The following is a 20,161-nucleotide window of genomic DNA, read 5'->3' on the forward strand; positions in this document are numbered from 1 at the left end:
CATAGCACTTAGGCTTCAAATGGTAGCGAGGAGGTGAGGCGTTGCCAAGTGCAAACGCCCGAGGGTAGGGCGCCAATGAAACATCCAGACTCGAACGCGAGTCTTTACCGGTAAGGAAATAAAACCAGCTTTTCATTCGACGAGCACGCACACGACACTGTGGGCGACAGGTAAATACCTAGGCTAAAGGCTGATGGGAGTTACAGGCTCCTCTGAATGGTGGATGATCGGGGCAGGGGTCGCCTTGGGCGGATTGGTTCTCTCTCGAAAGCAACACATCGGACCAAGATGAGTGGGAATACAGGAATCATTAGAGTCCAGCCAGCGTAGTTGACGGAGGGCAGACAAGGTGTAACCAGATGTAGTAATTAATTAATTATTGTTTCACTTGTGCCATGAACTGCTAGGTATTCTACGGAATATCAACGGAACTCGCAGTCGCCGCCCGGACCGATTAGTGTTCGATTCCTTTATATAAATGCATCAAGCCGTTGTTTGAATGGGTTGAATATGTGGAATCTCGCAGGTTCCCATCCTCGAAAGGATTCAATAACATACAATTGACGTTTGTCCGATGATTCTAGGTGTTTAACTGTCTAGAACAAATTATAGCTCCAGAGACCATGGCTGGTGACAACGTCAAATGGGAGCTCAAAGCAGAGAAAAAGAGACAAAAAGATCTGAGGAAGATTCAACCTGCTTGGATGCTTCCCCGGAAAACCATTTGTCAAGCTAAAATGGAGCGCGACATTACCGAAGAGTTCATCAACGGCCTCTTAAGCCCCGAGGAGAAGTACGTTACCAACTTGGAGCTGCCTACAATGATGGAGATGACTCTCAGCGGCAAGCTCAGGGCTGCCAAACTTGTGCGGGCGTTTTGTAAGAGAGCTGCCTATGGGCATCAACTGGTCCGGCATCAACAAAGCTAGCTAGGAGGTCACCAAACTTATGCTAATTGTCCGCTAGAATCATAACTTGCTTGAGATCAACTTCGAGCCAGCAATCGAAAGAGCGGAGTGGATGGACGACTACTATGAGAAGTGGAAACATCCCATTGGCCCCTTGCACGGCCTGCCGATTACTATGAAAGACCAGTACCACGTCAAGGGAATGGGGACTACGATGGGCTACGTCGGGTGGATAGATACGTTCGAAGGTGTATCTCCTCCCAAACCTGATATCCAGAGTGTGATTGTTCGCGAGTTGGAAGCTCTCGGCGCCATTATCATAGCGAAGGTTAGCGTTCTGTCGATGGCTGATTCTCTGGTGATAATCTACGCTTGCCTGAGGAAGAGACGCATGTTCGGACTTTTAACCCCGTTGACAGACCACACTGGCACAAACTCTCGGGGTGAGCCCCTTCTTACCGACGCCCCCGTCGGGACACCTCTGATCAACTGCTGTCTAGGCAACTGAAACTCGCAACAATATATTGGGCTACAATCTTAACCCCCGAAACCAGAGACTCTCCTCTGGAGGGAGTTCGGGAGGTGCGTTGACGCGGCGTCCTTTGCCCCTTAATCATACTTACTTTAACGTTTGGACTTCAAGGAGAGGGTGCTGTCCAAGCATTAAGAGGCAGTGCGATCGGGATCGGTAGCGATGTAGGTGAGTAGAAGTCTGGATACCTATCGAAAGTTGTCGTTTACCTAGACCTATTGCAGGTGGCTCCGTGTCAATTCCCGCGGCGTTCAACGGCGTATACAGCATTAAGCCTTCCTCCGGGCGGCTGTCCTTTATGGGCGCAGCAAATTCGGTACGTGATATTAGACAATCTCTGCGCCGTGCGGCGTTAATATCGCAACAGTCACCGGGCCAAATCATCATCCCCACTGTTCCGGGAGTTCTAGGGCACTCTGTAGCGTCCCTAGAATACTTAGTGAAGTCTCTAGTCTCGTTGAAGCCGTGGCCCCATTACCCCGACGTCAAGCTGTTCCCCTGGAGAGATCAAGGCGAGATGAATTTTAAGCTGTCGTTTGGGATCATGAAATTCGATGGCGTGGTCATGCCTCATCCTCCGATTCTGCGAGCTCTGGGGACAGTCGAAAAGGCACTTTGCACCGATGGACATGAGTTCATTGAGTGGGATCCACCTCCACACAGCGATGCATCATATATTCACGTAAGAGCCACGCGAAAATTCTCTAGGCTGTCATCTCTAATACGTATTATAGCGCATCATTACCACTGCCAACGGAGGTTACGACTTCTTCAAGCAGTTGGACCTCTCTAAAGAGCCTCTCATAGAGGAGATGGAGTCCGAATTCCCGGATTCTAGACCAATTGCCCCGTTGGATATCAAAGAAGTTGAAGAGGCTGTGATAAAAATGAAAAAGTATAAGGCTGAGTACCAGGAATACTGGCTATCGACTGCAAGGAATACCAGTACAGGTATGATTACTCACTCGTTAAAAGGCTCAACTCTAAACGGTGTTTTTATCAATAGGACGTCCAGTCGATGCTCTGATACTGCCAGTATGGCCCTCAGCGGCTACGATACCGGGGAGCCCCGGGTACGGCGGTATTGTTTTACTTGATCCTATAAATTACTGCCGCGCATGCTGATGCTGTATGAGGCTATATCGGCCCGGCCAATGTTCTGGATCATTGCACCCTAGTAATCCCGGTAACACGTGCGGACAAATTCATCGACATCGTCGATGAAGCTTACGAGCCTGCCAACGAGACAGACAAAAGTATATGGGAATCGTGTATGTTTCGAAGGCTAGGCTAGATCGGTGAGCATCTTTCGGCTAACATCCGTTTCGTAGACGACCCCGATACGTATCACGGGGCACCCGCTGCCATCCAGGTTCAATGTCAACGCCTAGAGGAAGAGAAGCTCCTCGGTATCGGCAAGGTCATAGTGAAAGCTTTGTCAGTAACTGGAGCCACAGGCCAGCTTGGGAAGCTAACTTTAGAGCCTTGATCCGGCGTTTCTATTCGCACCAGGAGGGATGCTTATTCTCACCTTACATTTCCCACACTCCCCTTTCACGCTGACCACAGGCTATCTGTATATGTATACTTCTCGGTGCACACCGACCCACAATCTGTATTCATTGATACTCTCTCTAACCCTCTAGGGGTACTAATGCTAATCCGGTCATATGAAAATCGGAATGCGCTCTCTCTAATGGCTAAATGAGCTGAGGCGAGGATAGTAAGAAACGTCACTCATTATACACTGATTTACCTCGCAGAATGACGCTCTATACTCGGTGTCAATACTATGCTGGTTTGGTTGCACTTGTTACCACTTTCCCCTGATTTGGCACCTTCAACTCGGGGATATTCACATTCCGATACCTAGTTATCGTTCAAACTACTACTTTGTAACTGGACAGCTGCGACTGTCCTTTACGCAGGGTGCCTAACACGGGGGACCCGGTAGGTGATCTAAATTGACAGTCCCAGACTCTATTACCGGTTACCAGGGTTATACGATCGCGAGTCGGGAGCCAGGCGCCACCAGACAGGGAAGATCATTACTCTCAGGAGCGTGTTAGTTGGAATGCTGTCGAAAGAGAGCGCAACAGATGCGAACGAAACACAAAAATCTCGTGACCAAGAGGAGGAAAATCACAGAGACCGTATCAGATTTTGTAGGAGTCCTTGCTTGACGATAGGTACGAACTATACTGTGCAGCTGGTTCAACCTATCCAGACACCGGGGCCTTCGCAACTCTCAACAATTAATACCCCTGTCAACGCCCAACCTGCCCCATATTTCAGCACAGCCCAAGGACAAGTCACATAGCCTACTGCTTCGTCGCTCTTTAGGGCCGCAGACGGGCAATGAGGCAAGCTTGTGGCGTTCACTACGTTGCATTTCCACAGCCTTGGGGCCGATCACATGCACTCCCCGAGGGGGTACACTACGCAGTTTGGGACACGTGGCACTGCCCTGCCTACTGACGTATCATCGAGACGCACTGGAGATAAATTCACACGATTAAGTGGTCATACGCTGGCTCCGCTAATTTAGGCAACTCAGCTACTATTAGCACTGTTCAACTTTGGCTGGATAAGCAAGAATCGTCGAAAAGACAGCGCCGACACGGTAACCGGAGCATCTAAGTCAAATTCTCCTAAGGAGACCCACAGTACAGTCCTACTACCCGCCCTGAACGCTCCATTTAGATGCCGTATGCACCGAGTGCCTCAAGCCGGAGCCTGGCGGAGACTGATCTAACTCTCCATGGCCATCCCCGGTATTTCAGTCAGCCCTGCGAGGTTGTCAGCCGGACTACGCCTCTCGCCCTGTCGAGAACTTAATATAAGTGGCCGGGCGGTGTGCTACTTACATCCGTCGATCTGCTCCTCGACAACGCGCGGCAGGGTGCAGTTTATCGCCTCCTCCGGAGACTGCATCTTTAGCACGCTGCAGATGTCGCCGTTGCAGCGCGCGTCCATAGCGCGTTGGAGAGAGTCGCCTTCCCAGCCGAAGACGTAGTCGCCGTGCTGCGAGTATCCATCCCTGAAGATTGGGTTGTTAGAGCCGAGGTCTGGTTGCGGATACGCCTAGGAAGGGAGGGAGAGGGCAAGGGAAGCGGAGGCTTACTTATCACCGGTGCTCCACACGAAAGGCTGCGAGCCATCTTCGGGCCATAGGTCCTTGTTGTTGAAAGGTCGCGTCTGCCGCGTACGAGGTCAGCAGATGGACTTTATTCCGTGCCGCGGCGAGGCAGAGTCGAGCCCGCAGCCAGCCTCTCCCAGGCAACCATAACGCAAAGTAAGTGAAATCCACCGAGCCGAGCCCACAGACCCAGCGAGGAGAGCTAGGAAAAAGGAACCGATAATACTTACGTCCCACATGACTTCTAGCATCACTTGGGGGATCTTGACGGGGTGGCTCGCGGGACAGGTCCCGGACGGCCCAACGCCCGTGTCGGAGGATCCCGAGATCGGGTAGGCGACGTGGCTCTTGTGGTCGGGGCTGTCGGTATTCTTGCCGTCCCAGCAGGTGGGGAAGGTGATGACGGAGCGGATGCCGCCGGGGCAGAAGCTCGTGGGCAAGGTCTGGCTGTCCGGAGCGCCGCAGTTGATGTTGCTGTTGTCTCCCGACACGGGCATGCAGCGGTGGCACACCTTGCGCGCCTCGCCCGGCGACCGCAGCGCGGCGTCGCCGACGAGCATCCGGAAGCCGGGCTTGAAGGCCGTCACCTTGGTCCGCCCATCCGCCGCCGGGATGTAATATACGGTGATGCCGCCGTTCGCGGTGAGGCCCTCGCTCTCGAACTGGGGCACGCGGGTGAAGGTGCCGTTGCGGGCGCGGAAATACAGAACGGCGGTCCAGTAATTGGAGAAGTCCTCGGAGAAGGTGCAGCTAGTGCAGGTCGAGCCGGTGGGGAGATCGTGCGTCGCCGGGTCCATGGTGGCGTTGAACGAGTTGCCGCCGACGATCTGGTGGAGGTGAGGCGACGGGATGGACCCGGGGCTGACCAGAGGGTCTATGCGGTCGACGACGAGCTGCGAGCAGCCGAAACGCATCATCGGGAATATTTGGCCGGAGCCATGCTCCACGAGAAGCGCAAGAGCCAGAGCTTTCCACTGCATCTCGGGCGAAGTGACAGCGGCGAACACGGTTAGGGAGGAGTGCAGGCTTGTAGAGGCAAGGCTTGGACGACTTGTGTCCGACGACCTGGTTCGCAACCCATAAATACATTATCCCCCGACTAGTCCTGCTATGGGCTCCTCTCACATATGCCGCTGGACACTGCTTAAGGTCATCTAATCTCATCTAATCTCATATTGCTTATAGATTAATATATTTAGGCGGCGGTAGATGCCGTATCCATCCCACGGATCCCTTCGGCTGTTACCTTGGAACCCCTCGACTCTCGCGGCCTCAAAGACTTGCACCACACCAATCATAGCTCATCGATCTCGGGCTTATCTAGATGTTGGTATGCGCCGTAATCAACTTGAGATTCTCTACATAGTTGGCTCGGCAATTCTGAAGTCAACCGCAACCGCGGCCGAGGACGGAGACTCCCCGTTCAGCGCGGCCTTGGCTCGTCGAACAGCTTGCCACAGTGCCAGAGAGTGGTTGTTCTCCGGGTTGACGGCAATGTAAAACACACCGTGCGTGCCCAATACTATTCGGTTTGTTGTAACATGCGGTGAACAGCCACAGTATGTAGGAGTCACTCACCCATATAAAGACCAAACAAACACCACCATGACTAGATCCTTCACTACAGCAACACGAAGTATCTCCTCGTACTGTGTATAACGGCAGTTCTCGACACACCGCCTGCCTGTTTGCGCCGGCCCTGAAAAAATATATAAAGGCGTCTCCTCCCCTCTTGAATTCTTTTTCCTCCATTCCCTCTTCTCACCCACCCGACCTCCAACACAACGGTCTCAATGGCCTCACAACCGTACGGAGCCCTTAATCCCCTCGAGACCAATACCCCTACAGCAAAGCTAACACCGCTCCTCCTAGACATAACAACCACTAAGCAAGAGCAGGCAAAATCTGCCTGACCTACTGACGGGGATTCGCCCTCCTCTGCGAGAAACTCCTTTCTTGCGGCCTCGCCTCCATGGCGCTTGAGGAGCAGTAGCTCCACTGGAGTACCGTTGAAGGTGCAAGCTGAAGCGATGGCGGCGCAGGAATCTTTTTCGAAGGTACCTCGTCTCTCTCTCACTCTCCCTCCTCCTAGCGTCTTCTCTCTCTTGGTCCCGGCCCTGCTGACCCGTGCCTCCGCCCTACCCCACAGCCCGGCACTGCCGTATTGTGGTCCCGAGACCCGGCGGTCTATCGCTTGGTCGCACCCATCACGTGTGGCTTCTGCGGGGCCGGGAGATTCTACGCTGCCGGATGCGGGCCCGGCGCGTCCCCTCGCTACAACGGGAACCGAGGGCTGACTCGGCAGCATCCAGCGGGCGTGCGACTGATCAGCCGCCCCCGAAGAGGCCCGCATGGACGGACACGCGAACTGGACTGGCGAACGTGTCGACTAGTCTCCCCGTAGGGACGTCTCCGGCACTAGGGGGTGGCCGGGGAGAGCGAGGACGTACCTCGGGGCGCAGCACCACGCCCTAGCAACCGGGGAAACTGAACAGAAAACGTTACGCCGGCCCGAGATTACGCCTGCATCCGCGAAGGCTGCGCCGGCAGCGCCTGGGCGGGCCCCGCGGTTCTTTCTTGCTAGCCCGAGAGGGGGCTCGGGGCCCGACCAGGGGGCCGGGGGCCTGGAAGAAGCAGGAAATACACGCCTCGAACGGAGCTCTGCTTGCAGAAAGATAGAGGGTGCACAGGCTATTGCCTACTCTAGCCAGTCCCGGACTGCCTCTCCCTCCCTGTTAAGGGGAGGGATTCGGTAATGTGGCCGCGGCCAACGGCTGGTTCTGGAAAATGGGGTTTGCGAACGGTTGGCTACTGCGTCCGTCTTCTACCTAGCTCATCCGAGACATAGATAGAGAGCGGAGGGAAGCGGAACGACAGGGAGAAAGAAACGGGGTTGGGCGGAGGAAGGACCTGGCTATATACCATATGTCTGTCCCCTCGGCCGCCTGTGCAGCACATACGCAGCGACACCTCACCCGCACCCGTGGACCGGAAGAGGCCTGGTGTTACCAGAGATCCGATAACTTTAGTACCTCAATGCCAGCACACCGCAGCGGCTTGAAAGTCTCGAAAGAGCAGATACATGCCAGAAGAAGGGCCTGATCAGGACATACGCACCCGGCGACTGGGTATTGCGAGTGCAACAACGCGCGGCGAAGCGCGAGCCGTATTACGACGGTCCGTGGGCAGGATCCGAAGCCCCGGGGGCGTTCAACTGCCCAGCAAATAATACAACGGCGCGAACCTGCTCCCGGCCTACGTCGACGACGGCCACCCAGTGCGAAGCATGTGGTACGCCAGCAAGAGAATGCTCGAGTACGGCAATCAACGGCTACGAGAGCAACTGAGGCTATCGTAGACGAGGAGCGTTGAGAGGATCGAGGACGATCCTCAAGAAGGAGGGGTGCGATGCGTCTAGATCCCCGGACTATCGCGAATCCGAGCTCGCTGTCGCGCAGTTGACCAGCTTCCACGCCGAGCAGGGTGTAGCCCCATGGGCGCCGAAGCAGACCGCGTCTTCGGCTAGCAGTGCCGCCGCCCCACGATTGCGGGTGCCCTCGTCTTCACCATCCACACAGACCTGGCCGACTCAGAGCGCGCCATCAAGGACCCCGCCAAGTTCTCCCAGGGCGCACTTCGCCGCCGCCCTCTACGTTGGACTAGTTCCTGGTCAGATCTGCTGACCAGAGGGAGATGAGATTCTCCAGGGAAATGGTCGAATTCTCCCAAGATCCGAACGAGTCGCTATCTGCCTACTATGTCAAAGCCCAGGATGTGTTACGACGAATGGGTGCCAGAGACAACGCCCAGAATCTTCGCCCAGACGGAGCAGACGACCTCTCCATGCTGGAGGCGTATTTGCTTGATCAGACCGTTTCACGATTCGTCAAGGGACTGAGAGATCCCGACCTTCGACAAGAAGCCCTCGACAAGGCAGCACATGGAGCACGATCCCTCTGGGAAGCCTACAATATCATACAGACATGCAAGAAGATCGTGGACGACAAGAGAGAGGTGTCTCAGCAAGAGTGGCTGAAAGGGAGACATGATCTCATTGAGAGATACGTATACGAGAAGACTGGTCTTCCAGCGGAAGAGGCCATCGCCAAGGAACATCCAGACTGGGTCTTGGCTCCTAAACCCACTGGAACAGCACCTATCGTGCCCAATTCGACGTCTGCACAACCCGTCTCACAACCACCACCAGAGTGCCGCCTTTGTAATAAGGTCCTTTTGAGGTGGTATGTATGTACCAGTGCAGGCTATACGACAGTAGTGGAGCGTACCTTCTCGTATGAGAGGTCCTGGTCTACCGTATGGGGACAGGCGGTACCGTGTGGTACTGGCGCGCGGGGGCGCGCACCTTGTAGGAGTAGGTTACTTAACGAAGGATAGGTTCGATTCCTAACAGCGCTACTTGGTAGTCTTCGCTACTTAGCTCATCCCAACTACGCAGGCTGTACAGCTTAGACACGGTCAGGGATGGGGCGGTAGAGCGAGCGGGCCACGCGCTAGGGCAGCTGCGGAGAGCGTGGGAGGAGGCCGGCTTCGACCCGGCCATGGCCCTCCAGACCGCATGCTACATGGCACTATCGAACCGGCAGGACGGATCAACCTGTGGCTTCTGGAGCGGCATCCTGCCGCAGTACATTCTTAAACGGCCGATCGAGGTCACCGAGCAGGTCCAGGACAACGGCGGCCTCGACGTCCTCCAAACCATGCGCGAGTACACCGAGATCGTACAGCAATCCTGTGGCGTCCGGGTGTTGGAGAACGGGAAGGACCCCACCAAGACCCTACGGGGCATCATCGAGGAGAAGAAGCGGTTCCGTCTTGTCATTGCGATGGCCTCCGGCCACAACACGCCGATCGGAGAGGTGCCGCCCAGCCGTCGCTCCTCCGTCCGCTCCGGCATCCCGTGGGCGGATTCGGGGTGGTGATCTTGGGCATCTTTATTACAGATGACGCGAGAGAAAGGCAATACCGTGGAACCCACGCGTCTTCTACGAGAGAGCGTGGGGGGGTTAGGAGCGGGTGTGTGGTGAGGAGGTTGCGTATTGTGCTCCCCGGACGCGTATAAACAAGCTCTTCCGTTCGTTATTCTACGTACCTTGCCGTGTATCTCTCCTGGTTGATCAGCGGTTGATCGGGTTCGGCGTCCTGAGATTCTACCTAATACTAGTCAATACTGACGGACTGGTATTGCGGGGTCACGGGAAGCGGAGCGGCTGGGGAGCATAAACAGCTTATTTAGCAATGTCTACTACGATCGCGACTCATCAAGATGAGAGAGAGAGGGCAAGCTTGGGGAACGTACCTAGGTCCGAAGCAGTAGTAAGCCGGTAAACCAACCCCACAGACAACTCGTCCCGGGGAGCTATCGCATAGTAACTGGGCTCGTCAAGGCACATCGGAGGGGAAGTAGCGCGAAGATAGAAAAGTTAAAGATTACATAAATGTACTGGGCACTATATAAACCAACTATTTGCACACACGAGTCTACACCGCAAAGCGAAGCCGAAACTGCAGTATTCCCCACGTCGTAGAGCCGGACCCATCCGCGCCGGCTGCAAAGAATGCATCATTTCCCCCTGCCAGAAACGCCTTGATTCCTGCCCAACAGTTCGTAACAAAGCTAAACCCTCGCCGGGACACCTTGTCCCGCATAGTCAGTCGGTCAGGTCGAGCCTCTGCCGCCCTGACCGCCTCCCTAAATATACATAGCGCCGCCGTTCGGATATAAATAACCACACAAGCAAGTTCATCTCCGCACCCGACACCAGACAAGTTCCCGGGAGACTTGAGCGGGTGCGGCACGATTGATAAGAGAGAGGTTGAATTAAGGCGGCGCAATCCCGCCCGCAAAGGGGCGGAGCATCACGGCCGTGTTTCGAGACATCGGTACGTCGCGGCATACCGCTCGTAACTATACTCGGAGGGGTGCTACGGGCCGCTCACCTGATGGTCGTATCCGGCTCCGCGTTGCCAGGCCCTAGCCGCGACGACGAGTCAGCAGACGCTCTCAGAAGAAGTTGGGTTCGACAGCAGTCTCGCCCGACCAGGGGAGCCGGAGCGGGGGTTCAGTTCTTACCTCGGGCTCGGCGGCGGGCGGGACCCGGCGGGGCTCGCGTTGCGTTGGGAGCGGCCTCCGGACGCGCTCGAGGCGCTGATGGGGCTCACGGCGCGGTGGCCGATGGGACTCACAGCGCGGCCGATGGACGCGGGGTCGACTGGGGGGCGGAGCGGACTCGGGTGGGAACCACGAGTGGTGGAGTTGGCGAGGGAGGGGCGGCCGCGGTAGAGCGACGAGTCGCGGTGGTTCGACGCGCTCGCGGACCTGGAAGCGTCGTCGGCGTCCAGGTCGAGGCCGGAGCCGCCGTAGCGGTGCTTCTCGCCGCGCGCGGTGACGCCGAGCGCGTCAAGCTCCGTCGTCGTCGCCAACTGGCTCTGCGACTTCATAAAGGAGGTCCGGTCGTCGGCCATGAACTTGTACCGGCCGTCCGGGTTGCCGTGGAAGATGATAATGCCCGTCGTGATGATGAGCATGAGTAGTAGTACGAGTGTGCATACGGCGTTAAGGATCCATAGGATGACGCCGACGACGCCCGTTACGATTGCGGGCTGGTCGAAGACGCGGGTGAAGATGAGTAGGAAAAGTGCGTTAATGAAGTTAACGGCGCATATCGCGATGTTAAACGAATTCGTCTTCTTGTCCATCCAGGGCCGTAGCACTGACGCCGCAATGAGCGCTGCCGCCTCGATTAGGATGAATGCGATTGCTTGTACGATCGGGCTGTTTTGCGCGAACGCGATGAAGAGCGACTTTACGATTGTGTAGCAGAGAACCGGCACAATGAAGTAGTACGCTGACGCGCGGAACTGGATATATAGGAAGCCTAGATAAAACGCGTAGCGCACGGTATTTGTCAGCGTGGACGATGGTGGTGAGGAAGTAGAATAGGGAGATCACAACACCATGACGACCTGGGCCTAAGCTCGGGCCGTTCTAGAGCACGGTGATATCGGGAGGGACTGAAGGTGTCTCTGTCACTTACCCCACTTGTTAAGAGTCTCGGGGTCCGAGAACAAGATATAAGCTGGGTTCCTGTGCATGGCGACGGAGCGATGCGCGATGCGGATAACCTTGTAGGCCGCCCAGGCAAGGACGAGGTTGATCGCGAGGAGGAAGAACACAGCCAAGACCATGAGCGCGGGGGAGTCGTTCTGGGTGAACTCCCAGAAGGAAAGGATCGTGATGGCGGGATGCCCAACGAGGGCCATCCGGAAGAGGATGCCCTTGAGAACGGTTCCTGTAACCCCAGAGAGGCGTTCGGCATCAGTCTTGTTCTTTTGTTTTCTCGGAAGAGAGAGAGAGAGGGAGAGAGAGGGAGAGAGAGAGGGAGAGAGAGGGAGAGAGAGGGAGAGAGAGAGGGAGAGAGAGGGAGAGAGAGAGGGAGAGAGAGGGAGAGAGAGAGGGAGAGCCGCCCAGCAGCAGTCGTTGACAGGCCGAGTTGCAAAGGGGGATCACATACGCCAACCGTTGCGGAAATCGAGGAATTGGTCGCCCTTGATCCACTTATTCTTAGCGGCGAGCTCGCAGAAGCCCTTGAAGGCGATAACACAGAGGGTGGTGATGACCATGACGATATAGAAGAAGACGAGCCCGGTGAGGAAGAGGTTAGTGCTCTCGATGCCGGCGCGGAAGGCGGCGCGCTGGATGCCGTAGACGACGAAGCTGCCGTAGCTGGTCTGGACGTTGGCGCGGCGCATCAGGCTGGTGCCGTGGTCGAGGACGGCGCGGGGAAGGATGGACGCGGCGCGCTGGAACAGGTCGATGCTGCGCTTCTGCACCTCGACGGACACCACCGACAAGCTGCTCGACTGCGTAATCAGCGTCGACGCCGTACCGCCCGTCGATCGCTGGTACCAGGTGAAGATGCGTTGCACTGTAACACCCCAAAGTCAGCGCATGCGCGAACCAGGATGGAAAGAAAAAAGGGTTGCTACGCTGTGCCACCGGAATGCGACAAGCGAGGTGGCACGAGGATAGAGGTCGCATCGCGCATCATCCACGTCCGAGAAGAGAAAGGGAGTCGAAGAAGAGGCAAAACGTACTCCAGGCGGCCTTGATGATACCCATGCTCCACTGGAAATCCTGTGTCCACGACTGGACGACGGGGGGCAAGGGGATGCCGACGAGGCCGATCATAGCCTGGGCCTGGAAGTAGCTGACGAGCGAGAGGGCATTGGCGGCGACGTGGGAAGCGGCATTGGTGTGGCCGAGGCCGGATAGGAAGGCGGAGGAAGCGAGAGCGAGGCCGGCGACGACGGCGGAGGCCCACTTGACGCCGATGAGGTCGACGGTCTTGCCGTTGGAGATGAGGGCCTCAACGCAGGCGACGCTCTGGCCAGCGCGGCCGCCGTCGGTGGCGTTGATGAAGATCCTAACCTTGGCGTCGAGGTCGGGGAAGTCGTAGGCGATGGAGGGGATGCCGGCGGTGGCGGCGGCAGTAACGGGAAGGTTGAAGGGGTCGCCAAGCTTGCCGGAGACCATGGGGCAGAAACCGGCGAGGTTGACCTCACACGGGTTGATGGTGCGGTGCAGGAACGAATAGCCGTAGGCGGTGATGTCGATATCGAAGATGACATTGGCCTCGATGGTGGAGAAGGCCGAAATGTTGACGTGGGCGACGCCTTGGCTCGGGATGTACACGACGCTGAACAGGCTCGCAGTGAAGCCTGAGTTCTCCTGGCAGCTGTTGAGGGAGGTCGACCGCAGAATGCGCTCGGCCGACAGGGCGGGAGTCGCGAGAGAGAGCGCGCCGGCGAGCAACGCCCCGACCGAGGACCTCATCGCGGCTTCGTGACGAGAGGCGAAGACGAGGCGGAGGGAGAGCTGGGAGGGTGACGAGGGTCCTCGACGAATCTCAACGGATAGCAGCACACATCCGATTCAGCTTCTTTTTCTTCTTCTGTCGTTGCCGATTTCGACTGTGCGACGACGATGCCCAAGCTCATGCGACCATCTGAACGATGATGGTTTTCCGGTTCTATTTACCTCACCCTGCTCCGAGGCCAAGACACGAGGCCACGCGGAGGGCGTTGGCAAGGATCGAGTCTTGGTGCGGTGGGGAATCCGGCGGAGAGGTCAACGAATGGTACCTGATTCTCGTATTGCCCTTTTTTTTTTTTTCTCCCCGTCAGCGCGTTAGCGACAGACCAGAGTCGCATAGCTACATCTGGGAAAAAAACCCCGTTTTGGGGTGGGATCCCCCACTTTTAATGTCTAAACTTACGCCCCAATAAAATAAGGTATCCATTTTTGATGCATATTACCGTTAGCGCAATATTATAGCTATAAGAACGTAGATATTTAATTATAAGGATTGTTATCGTGGTAATTAAAGAAAGGTAATCGAAGGTAGGTACAAATCAAAGATAGTTATAATCGAAGGTAGTTACAATCAAAGGTAGTCATAATTAAAGGTAGTTGTAATTAAAGACAGTTGTGACCGAAAGAAGCTACGAACGAAGGTAGGAAAAGGCTACGACGAATAAATACGTACCTATGATAAATATACCTAAGTACGTACCTACCATAAGGATGGTACGTACCTACGAAAAGAAGAAGGGTACGAGGGTATGAACCTACGATTACTTAATTGAATATATCATACATATTAACTACACCCCTTCCTACCTCGGAGTTCATTTATTAAAAGAATCATCTTTTTTCCTAGATGTAGCTATGCAACTCCATATATGTGGACAGGGTTGTGCGTTTTAGCAGTTTCTCTCACGGCCTCGCTACCTTAATTGTAAGGCATGCAGGACGTATTAAAAGGTAAACCTCATTGATCAATTAAAGGTGTAAAAACTAAACTGCTAAAAGGGCTTAAATACAGCGTTTTACAAACAGTTAGCTGTTGCGTGTTTTTCTTCAATCCCACCAATCACAGGCCTCCTTTCTTGATGCCTGATTGCTCAGGTGCCACAGGGTGCGCTTTGGGTTAGTATGTGAAGCGAGCGAAATGCACCACCAAGTCCTCGAGGTCCGGTCGGATCTGGGCTCTGGGGTTTAGCGCAGGGGACCGACAAGGGTAGTGGGACGGCGGAGGAGGAGGAGAACAAGACGTGAAGGTGAAAAAAAGAGAACCGGGATGGACGAGCAAATGGAGATGTTGGCGATGGGCGAAATACCTATTAGGCACAGCTGCTGACAAAAATCGGTTACAGATAAGCGGGAGCTAGGAGATGAGCTAAGTAGCGAAGACTACCAAGTAGCGCTGTTAGGAATCGAACCTATCCTTCGTTAAGTAACCTACTGATCTCTAGGGGGGAGGAAAGTACATACACAAAGTAAGTACGTAGCAGGTACCAGGGAATGGGTGGTGAGAGGTGGTACTATAGAGTATTATATACCGATCTGGTCGAGGACTGAAACTGCGCGGTCGCCGCCGGTGGCGTTGATGAAGATCCTAACCTTGGCGTCGAGACTCTCCGCGCCCGTATGATCCGGGGGTGGTCACCGTAAGATTTGTAGGCCGGGTCCATCCTTCAGGTCCCTTAGTGTATGCTTAGGGATTATCATGCCTGTCTGTTGCCTACACCCTACTCATAATACCCAAGTCGACGGCGACCTCTCTCTCTCTTCCCGGCCTGCACAGCCTCGACGAACCCGCGAGGGACAGCGAAATAAGGCCACTCGATGGTATCGAATACGAACCGTTGTGCGGGTGGTCACACCGACTGCGCCCTCGCCTGCACGCAAATGATCCTAGCCGAGATGGGGATGTCGTCAGCCCTACGTTTTGCCTCCCTGCGTCGGGACCTGAACGCTAGGAAATAAGTTTCCATCATGCTGTCGATAAGTTTGGGGGTAGCTATGGCATGCCGTGTGGTTTCGATAGCCGTGGACCAGAGGGCTGATGATATCCGTCTAGCTCACCCTCGAGAACCGCAAAAGCGATTGTCGGCTGAAACCCCGATTTCATTTTCGTGGTATAGGAGGAGATTGCACGATTTCTGGCCTGGTAGTCTCTTGCGGAAGCAGGGCAATCTGGCGTTTTTGGCGATGATCTGCGCAACACCCTGGGTCTTGATACTCGGATGGTGTTTCGTGTGTGTGTGTGCGTGTGTGTATGTGTGTGTGTCCACTGCGTAGGTACCTAACGGTGGCTGTCGGAGGTACATGGCAGCCGGGTTTACTAGGTATACGGGCACGTACAAACCGAAAGCCAATAATAGCACGGTACCTACCTAGGTACGTGACAGTACGTAGTAGAGTACGCCGCGCACCCTCCTGCTGTCCCCTCTTATTACCTCTCAGACAAGCCTGGCTCGGCACGTGCGCCGGAACTAGCCGACAGGGGATAAGCCCGTCCGCCGCTTAGGTAACTACTTATATCTAGCGTGTTGCTTGTTCTCCTTTGCTACACGCCGCCATATAAAATTTAATACTCATATTCCCACCATCCACCTACCACCTTGCGTACTGGCACGGCTACCCTCTTGGCTCTATACGTCGACCGGCGCGTTTCTTGGCACCGACACGGCGCGGTCAGTTCAAGCTTCAGTGCCTAAATTGCCAAGTCCACATCGCAATCGGCCCCATCCTTCGGGGCCGAGCGAGCCCATGGAAACATCCTGCCCCAAGCTTTGTTCCCCAGTGGACCCCCGTGGGACCGCGTCTGGCCCTCGTCGGTATCACGGCCAGGGCGAGCGTTGGTACCATGTTTCGCTATGTGCCGGCTGGGCCGATTCGCAGTTCGGCTGGCGGCGCGATCCCTTATCCGCACGTCATACGCGAGTCTGGTCGCGTTCGCAACGGGGAGATCGGAAAGCCGGCTGTCGAGCAGTAGAAGAGGGAACCGCCATCTCCCACTTACCGGGATGAGAATAGGATACGAAGGCCTGTCGACATCTCAACGACCGACCAGCCAGTCTATACCTGCCTGCCTACCATCGAGGTCTGATGTACCTAGTCATCATCTAAGTGTAGGCACCTTGTCCAGCTCGTAAACCTACTTTGCTCTCGGCTCTATCTCAGGCAGGTATTATCAGGCAGCTCACCCAACGTACATAGGTACGATCCCGCTACATTTGACCGGTATGACCAAGTTTTCCCAGCATTTCCACCGAGTCCTACCGAGCGGGATTACCGCCGAGCGACGCCTTGAGGAAAACAAATTACCTACCGCGAGACACCCCAGATCGTAGCTTCACCAGGGCACGTCGCACGAGATCTCGCTGCGCCTCGTGTCGATCACGCACGGGACTCTCCTTCAAATAGTCGAGAAATTTGACTCCGTACTACGGCTACCGCCCCGGGCACAGGGAGAGAGGGGAGATGGAAAGAGAGCACATACGTATGTACGTACTATACACGCGCGCTACCCTAATCCGCCGTCGCCCGCCATAAAAAGGGGTATTCCAGCCCGACTGCGAAACTGCCCACGCCTACCTACCTAGGTGTATAGTCTCACCGATCCCCCTTCCCTCCAGCATACATACGTATCTGCCCCTTTCGCATGTGGCGCGATGAGCTTTCCTATTTCCTGATCTGCGCGCTCCCCCACTCCCCAACTTACCGGCGCTCGGGGGTCAGAGTGCCAAATGTCATTCCGTTATAAGCCGCGTGGGCGATTCCAAGATCTGTCACTTCCTCCTTCCTCTAGGGAGAAATGTGACAGGGTATGATGGATTGTGCTCTTGATTAACATTATAGACGGCGGGTCAGCCATGTGGCGCCCTACTAAGAGGATTTGCTTCATAGATAACACGCCGCCACGTAACTGCACAAGGAGAGGACGCGTAAGCGTTGGCGATGCCTGAGCTCTCGGTAGCAGTTTCGGAGCTTCGAAGCAGATGAGACGTACAAGCAGAGAGGACTCCCGAAGATCTCGGCAACATCGTGCGGTTTTGCCGTCCTTGGATTATTTCTCCGTTGGATTCTCTCTTCTTCGTTTCACTTGTTGTCCCTCCGTGTCATCGCCGGAGGCCTGAGATCTGTCCGCGAGATCGCTATGCTGCTACTGTCGCTTTCGTTTTCGCTGTCGCCAGAAGCCGGAAGCCCTACCTCCTTACACACCACGCGCAGGCCGGGCCCGAGCTCGAAGCGCGCTGAATCGAAGGGGCGGCGAACGTCGCGCCGTCACAACTCGCAAATTCCCGCCCACGCACTCGTCCAACGCCATGTTGCCCCGCTCGCGCGCGGCTTGGGTGCAGCGCGGTAAGCCGTGACAAGTGGCGTGGCCCCGGCCCCGGCGGTGCCCCCCCCCCGGGAGCTAGGTCCATTTGCACTGCGTCGGCACGACGAGGCCCCCGTCCGACCCCTTGCCTCCGGACCTTCGCTCCGCCTCCGCTGGGTGCAGCGCCAGTCCGGCCCCGCGAACCACGCACACACGCGTTATGGCGTATGCGGCTCGCTAGTTTCCCTGCGCCCTGGCAGAACAGAGCAGATCTGAGATTATGTGCAGTTCCTCCGTGTAACCGGAGGTAAGCACGTCGCCGCCACCGTTGTCATGGGTCGAAAGAGCTGCTGCTCGCACTCAGGACAGCGCAGGACATTAAGTAGAGTGGCTGCTACCTGCATCGTTTCGCGGAAGTCCTGCCTACTCGCTCACCTGTGCAATTCCACTCTGCATGGATACAAGTCCCTGCGTACGTACAACGAGGGGGAGCAGGAACGGCAAGAAGCAGGGTGAAAAGGTAGAGAGGGAGAGGTGGTGGTGGTGGAAGACGGGTCCGACTGGACTCGGTTCTAGACTCTGTCTGTGCAGCGTGTTATGCGACCCTCTCCCCTCCAAATTGGTTCTGATACATCTAGACGAACCTATACAGCACGTCGGACCCAGTCTCGATGCTACCCTGCAGTATTATGGCGTCTATTATCGATGGGGAGAAGGGGGGAGGGGGAGGGGAGAAGAGGACCCAACCACGCCACACCAACAACAGTTGTGGGCAGCTTGGGATCTGGCTAGGTGGCATTTCTCGAGGTAGAAACGCCCTTGACTAATAATTACTCGCTCACTCGCATGCCCAGTGAATCGAGCAACAGCACCCTCCTGTTTAAGCTGTCAAGACTAATGTGTCCTCTCTGGTTTGATCATTCCCCGTTTCCCATCCCCCACCCCCCTCCCCTTTCGTTCTCCCTGCTTACCTGCTTTCGCTACTCTCGCTACAGACGCCAGTGGGCGCTAGACCCACAGCGTAGTGCCGTTGGGGACATGGCTCCTGCAGCCGTCATCACGGGCAAGGGTGCCGGGAGCGCGAGAGGGCACCTCCACGAGGCATCAACAAGCTGCCAGGTCCAATGGGGGCGGGAGGGTTGGCCTGGCTGCGGCGGGATGACGGCTCACGCTCTCCACCGGGGCGCTGAAATTGGGCGAGCGAGGGAGGCAGAGCAAGGGCGAGGGTGAACCTATCTCGTCCGGGAAAGGCCTCATGCAGAGCGCCGCCGGTAGATGGCCGGACTGCTAGGCTGGGCTGATGAGGGGAGTGGACCCCCCTCGCCTGTCTACTACCGAATAGAGCCAAGGCAGCAAGTCTTGTTGGGACGACGACGACGAGTCCTCATGCCGGAGGATCCAAGTTGGGAATTCTGGGCACCCGTAAGCTCGCGAACTTGGCGAAGTCCTAAGCCCACGACGAACGACGAATTTCTGCCGCGGGTGCGCAGAATATTGCGGAGTTGACTTCCTGACGCTAGACATGAGAACCTCGCGGTAATCCGACCGCCTTTAACACCTGGCGGCCTCTCACTTCCCCTCTCCTCTCCCTCATCCATACAGCCAAGGATACCGCTTTCTCTTTGCGTACCTATGATGGCATGGTACCTTCAGCGGGGGGGAGGGGGAGGTACAGAGATGGTGAGACACCTGTGACAGATGGGGAAAGAGAGCAGCCGTCTCCCTCCCCTCCCTCCACGACCCGGAAATGGCATCGCGGACTGGGAACATGTGGGAGCCCCACATAGACCAGCATCCGGCGATTCGTCTCGGCCCTGATATATCTGGGACGTGAGTCGGATAGACTCCACCCTTAGCGGTAGGGATGGAGGGGTTAGCGGATAGAGGACATTCCCCTCATTCGCCGTTACGCCAGAATCCTTCGCGCGAAGTCTGCAGACGGCCCGGACCTAGACTCGCGCCCTCGAATCGAACTCGGGCTCCCGTCCCGCATCGGGATGCTCAGACATAGGATGTACCCGACTGCGGCGGCTCGAGGGGGAGAGGGACACGTCGTCTCGTTTTTATACGCAAACCTTCGCAGTGTGTGGCGCTACCTGCTTGCATGGGCTTCGCGCACCTGACCTAAGCTTGGTTCGGTAGCTATCGACACTGCCCAGTGTGATGTCCCTAATTCCGCCAGGTCTGATTGGTCGTGGATTGCCAGGGAGGATGTGATGTGGTGGCACGACGGTATGTATGCACTGGAACAACGCATGCATACACTATGACGAGTATAGCTTCAGAGGGGGGAAAGGCGGGAGGGACCTCGAGCTTGGCCCATCACGCTCGTGGTAGTAGCGGGGGGGGGATATGCTGGGCGGTGATCATCACGTCTAGGAGGGTCTACAAA

The 20,161-nt window shown here is 56.0% G+C and overlaps 4 protein-coding genes across 4 annotated transcripts; 2 read left to right on the forward strand and 2 right to left on the reverse strand.

Annotated features, from left to right (window-relative positions):
- Nucleotides 1-703: 703 nt before the first annotated feature.
- On the forward strand, nt 704-3,011 carry GGS23DRAFT_575954 (amidase signature domain-containing protein; the record flags this gene model as incomplete). Its single annotated transcript, XM_051516826.1, has 11 exons — nt 704-908; nt 967-1,236; nt 1,328-1,351; nt 1,409-1,490; nt 1,552-1,608; nt 1,665-1,756; nt 1,808-2,122; nt 2,175-2,391; nt 2,447-2,521; nt 2,577-2,711; nt 2,772-3,011. Coding segments are annotated over 11 exons (1,630 nt in total), but the record flags the coding sequence as incomplete, so codon positions are not given.
- A 1,180-nt stretch (nt 3,012-4,191) lies between these two features.
- Nucleotides 4,192-5,559, reverse strand: GGS23DRAFT_606191 (uncharacterized protein; the record flags this gene model as incomplete). The annotated part of the gene is made up of 4 exons (XM_051519874.1): nt 4,192-4,229; nt 4,308-4,480; nt 4,565-4,638; nt 4,810-5,559. The coding sequence occupies 4 exons, from the start codon at nt 5,557-5,559 to the stop codon at nt 4,192-4,194; spliced, it is 1,035 nt and encodes a 344-aa protein (XP_051370348.1).
- A 2,418-nt stretch (nt 5,560-7,977) lies between these two features.
- GGS23DRAFT_143294 (uncharacterized protein) lies at nt 7,978-9,097 on the forward strand. The gene is made up of 2 exons (XM_051511276.1): nt 7,978-8,974; nt 9,036-9,097. The coding sequence occupies exon 1, from the start codon at nt 8,273-8,275 to the stop codon at nt 8,972-8,974; it is 702 nt and encodes a 233-aa protein (XP_051370349.1). The 5' UTR covers nt 7,978-8,272; the 3' UTR covers nt 9,036-9,097.
- Nucleotides 9,098-10,032: 935 nt separating this feature from the next.
- On the reverse strand, nt 10,033-13,779 carry GGS23DRAFT_575960 (duf907 domain-containing protein). The gene is made up of 4 exons (XM_051516827.1): nt 12,695-13,779; nt 12,112-12,525; nt 11,635-11,889; nt 10,033-11,475 (listed from the first exon to the last, which is right to left on the reverse strand). The coding sequence occupies exons 1-4, from the start codon at nt 13,431-13,433 to the stop codon at nt 10,667-10,669; spliced, it is 2,217 nt and encodes a 738-aa protein (XP_051370350.1). The 5' UTR covers nt 13,434-13,779; the 3' UTR covers nt 10,033-10,666.
- Between the last annotated feature and the right edge of the window lie 6,382 nt (nt 13,780-20,161).

This window comes from Durotheca rogersii, assembly GCF_024521655.1.
Source record: "Durotheca rogersii strain YMJ 92031201 chromosome Unknown GGS23scaffold_17, whole genome shotgun sequence".
Lineage (NCBI taxonomy): Eukaryota > Fungi > Ascomycota > Sordariomycetes > Xylariales > Xylariaceae > Durotheca > Durotheca rogersii.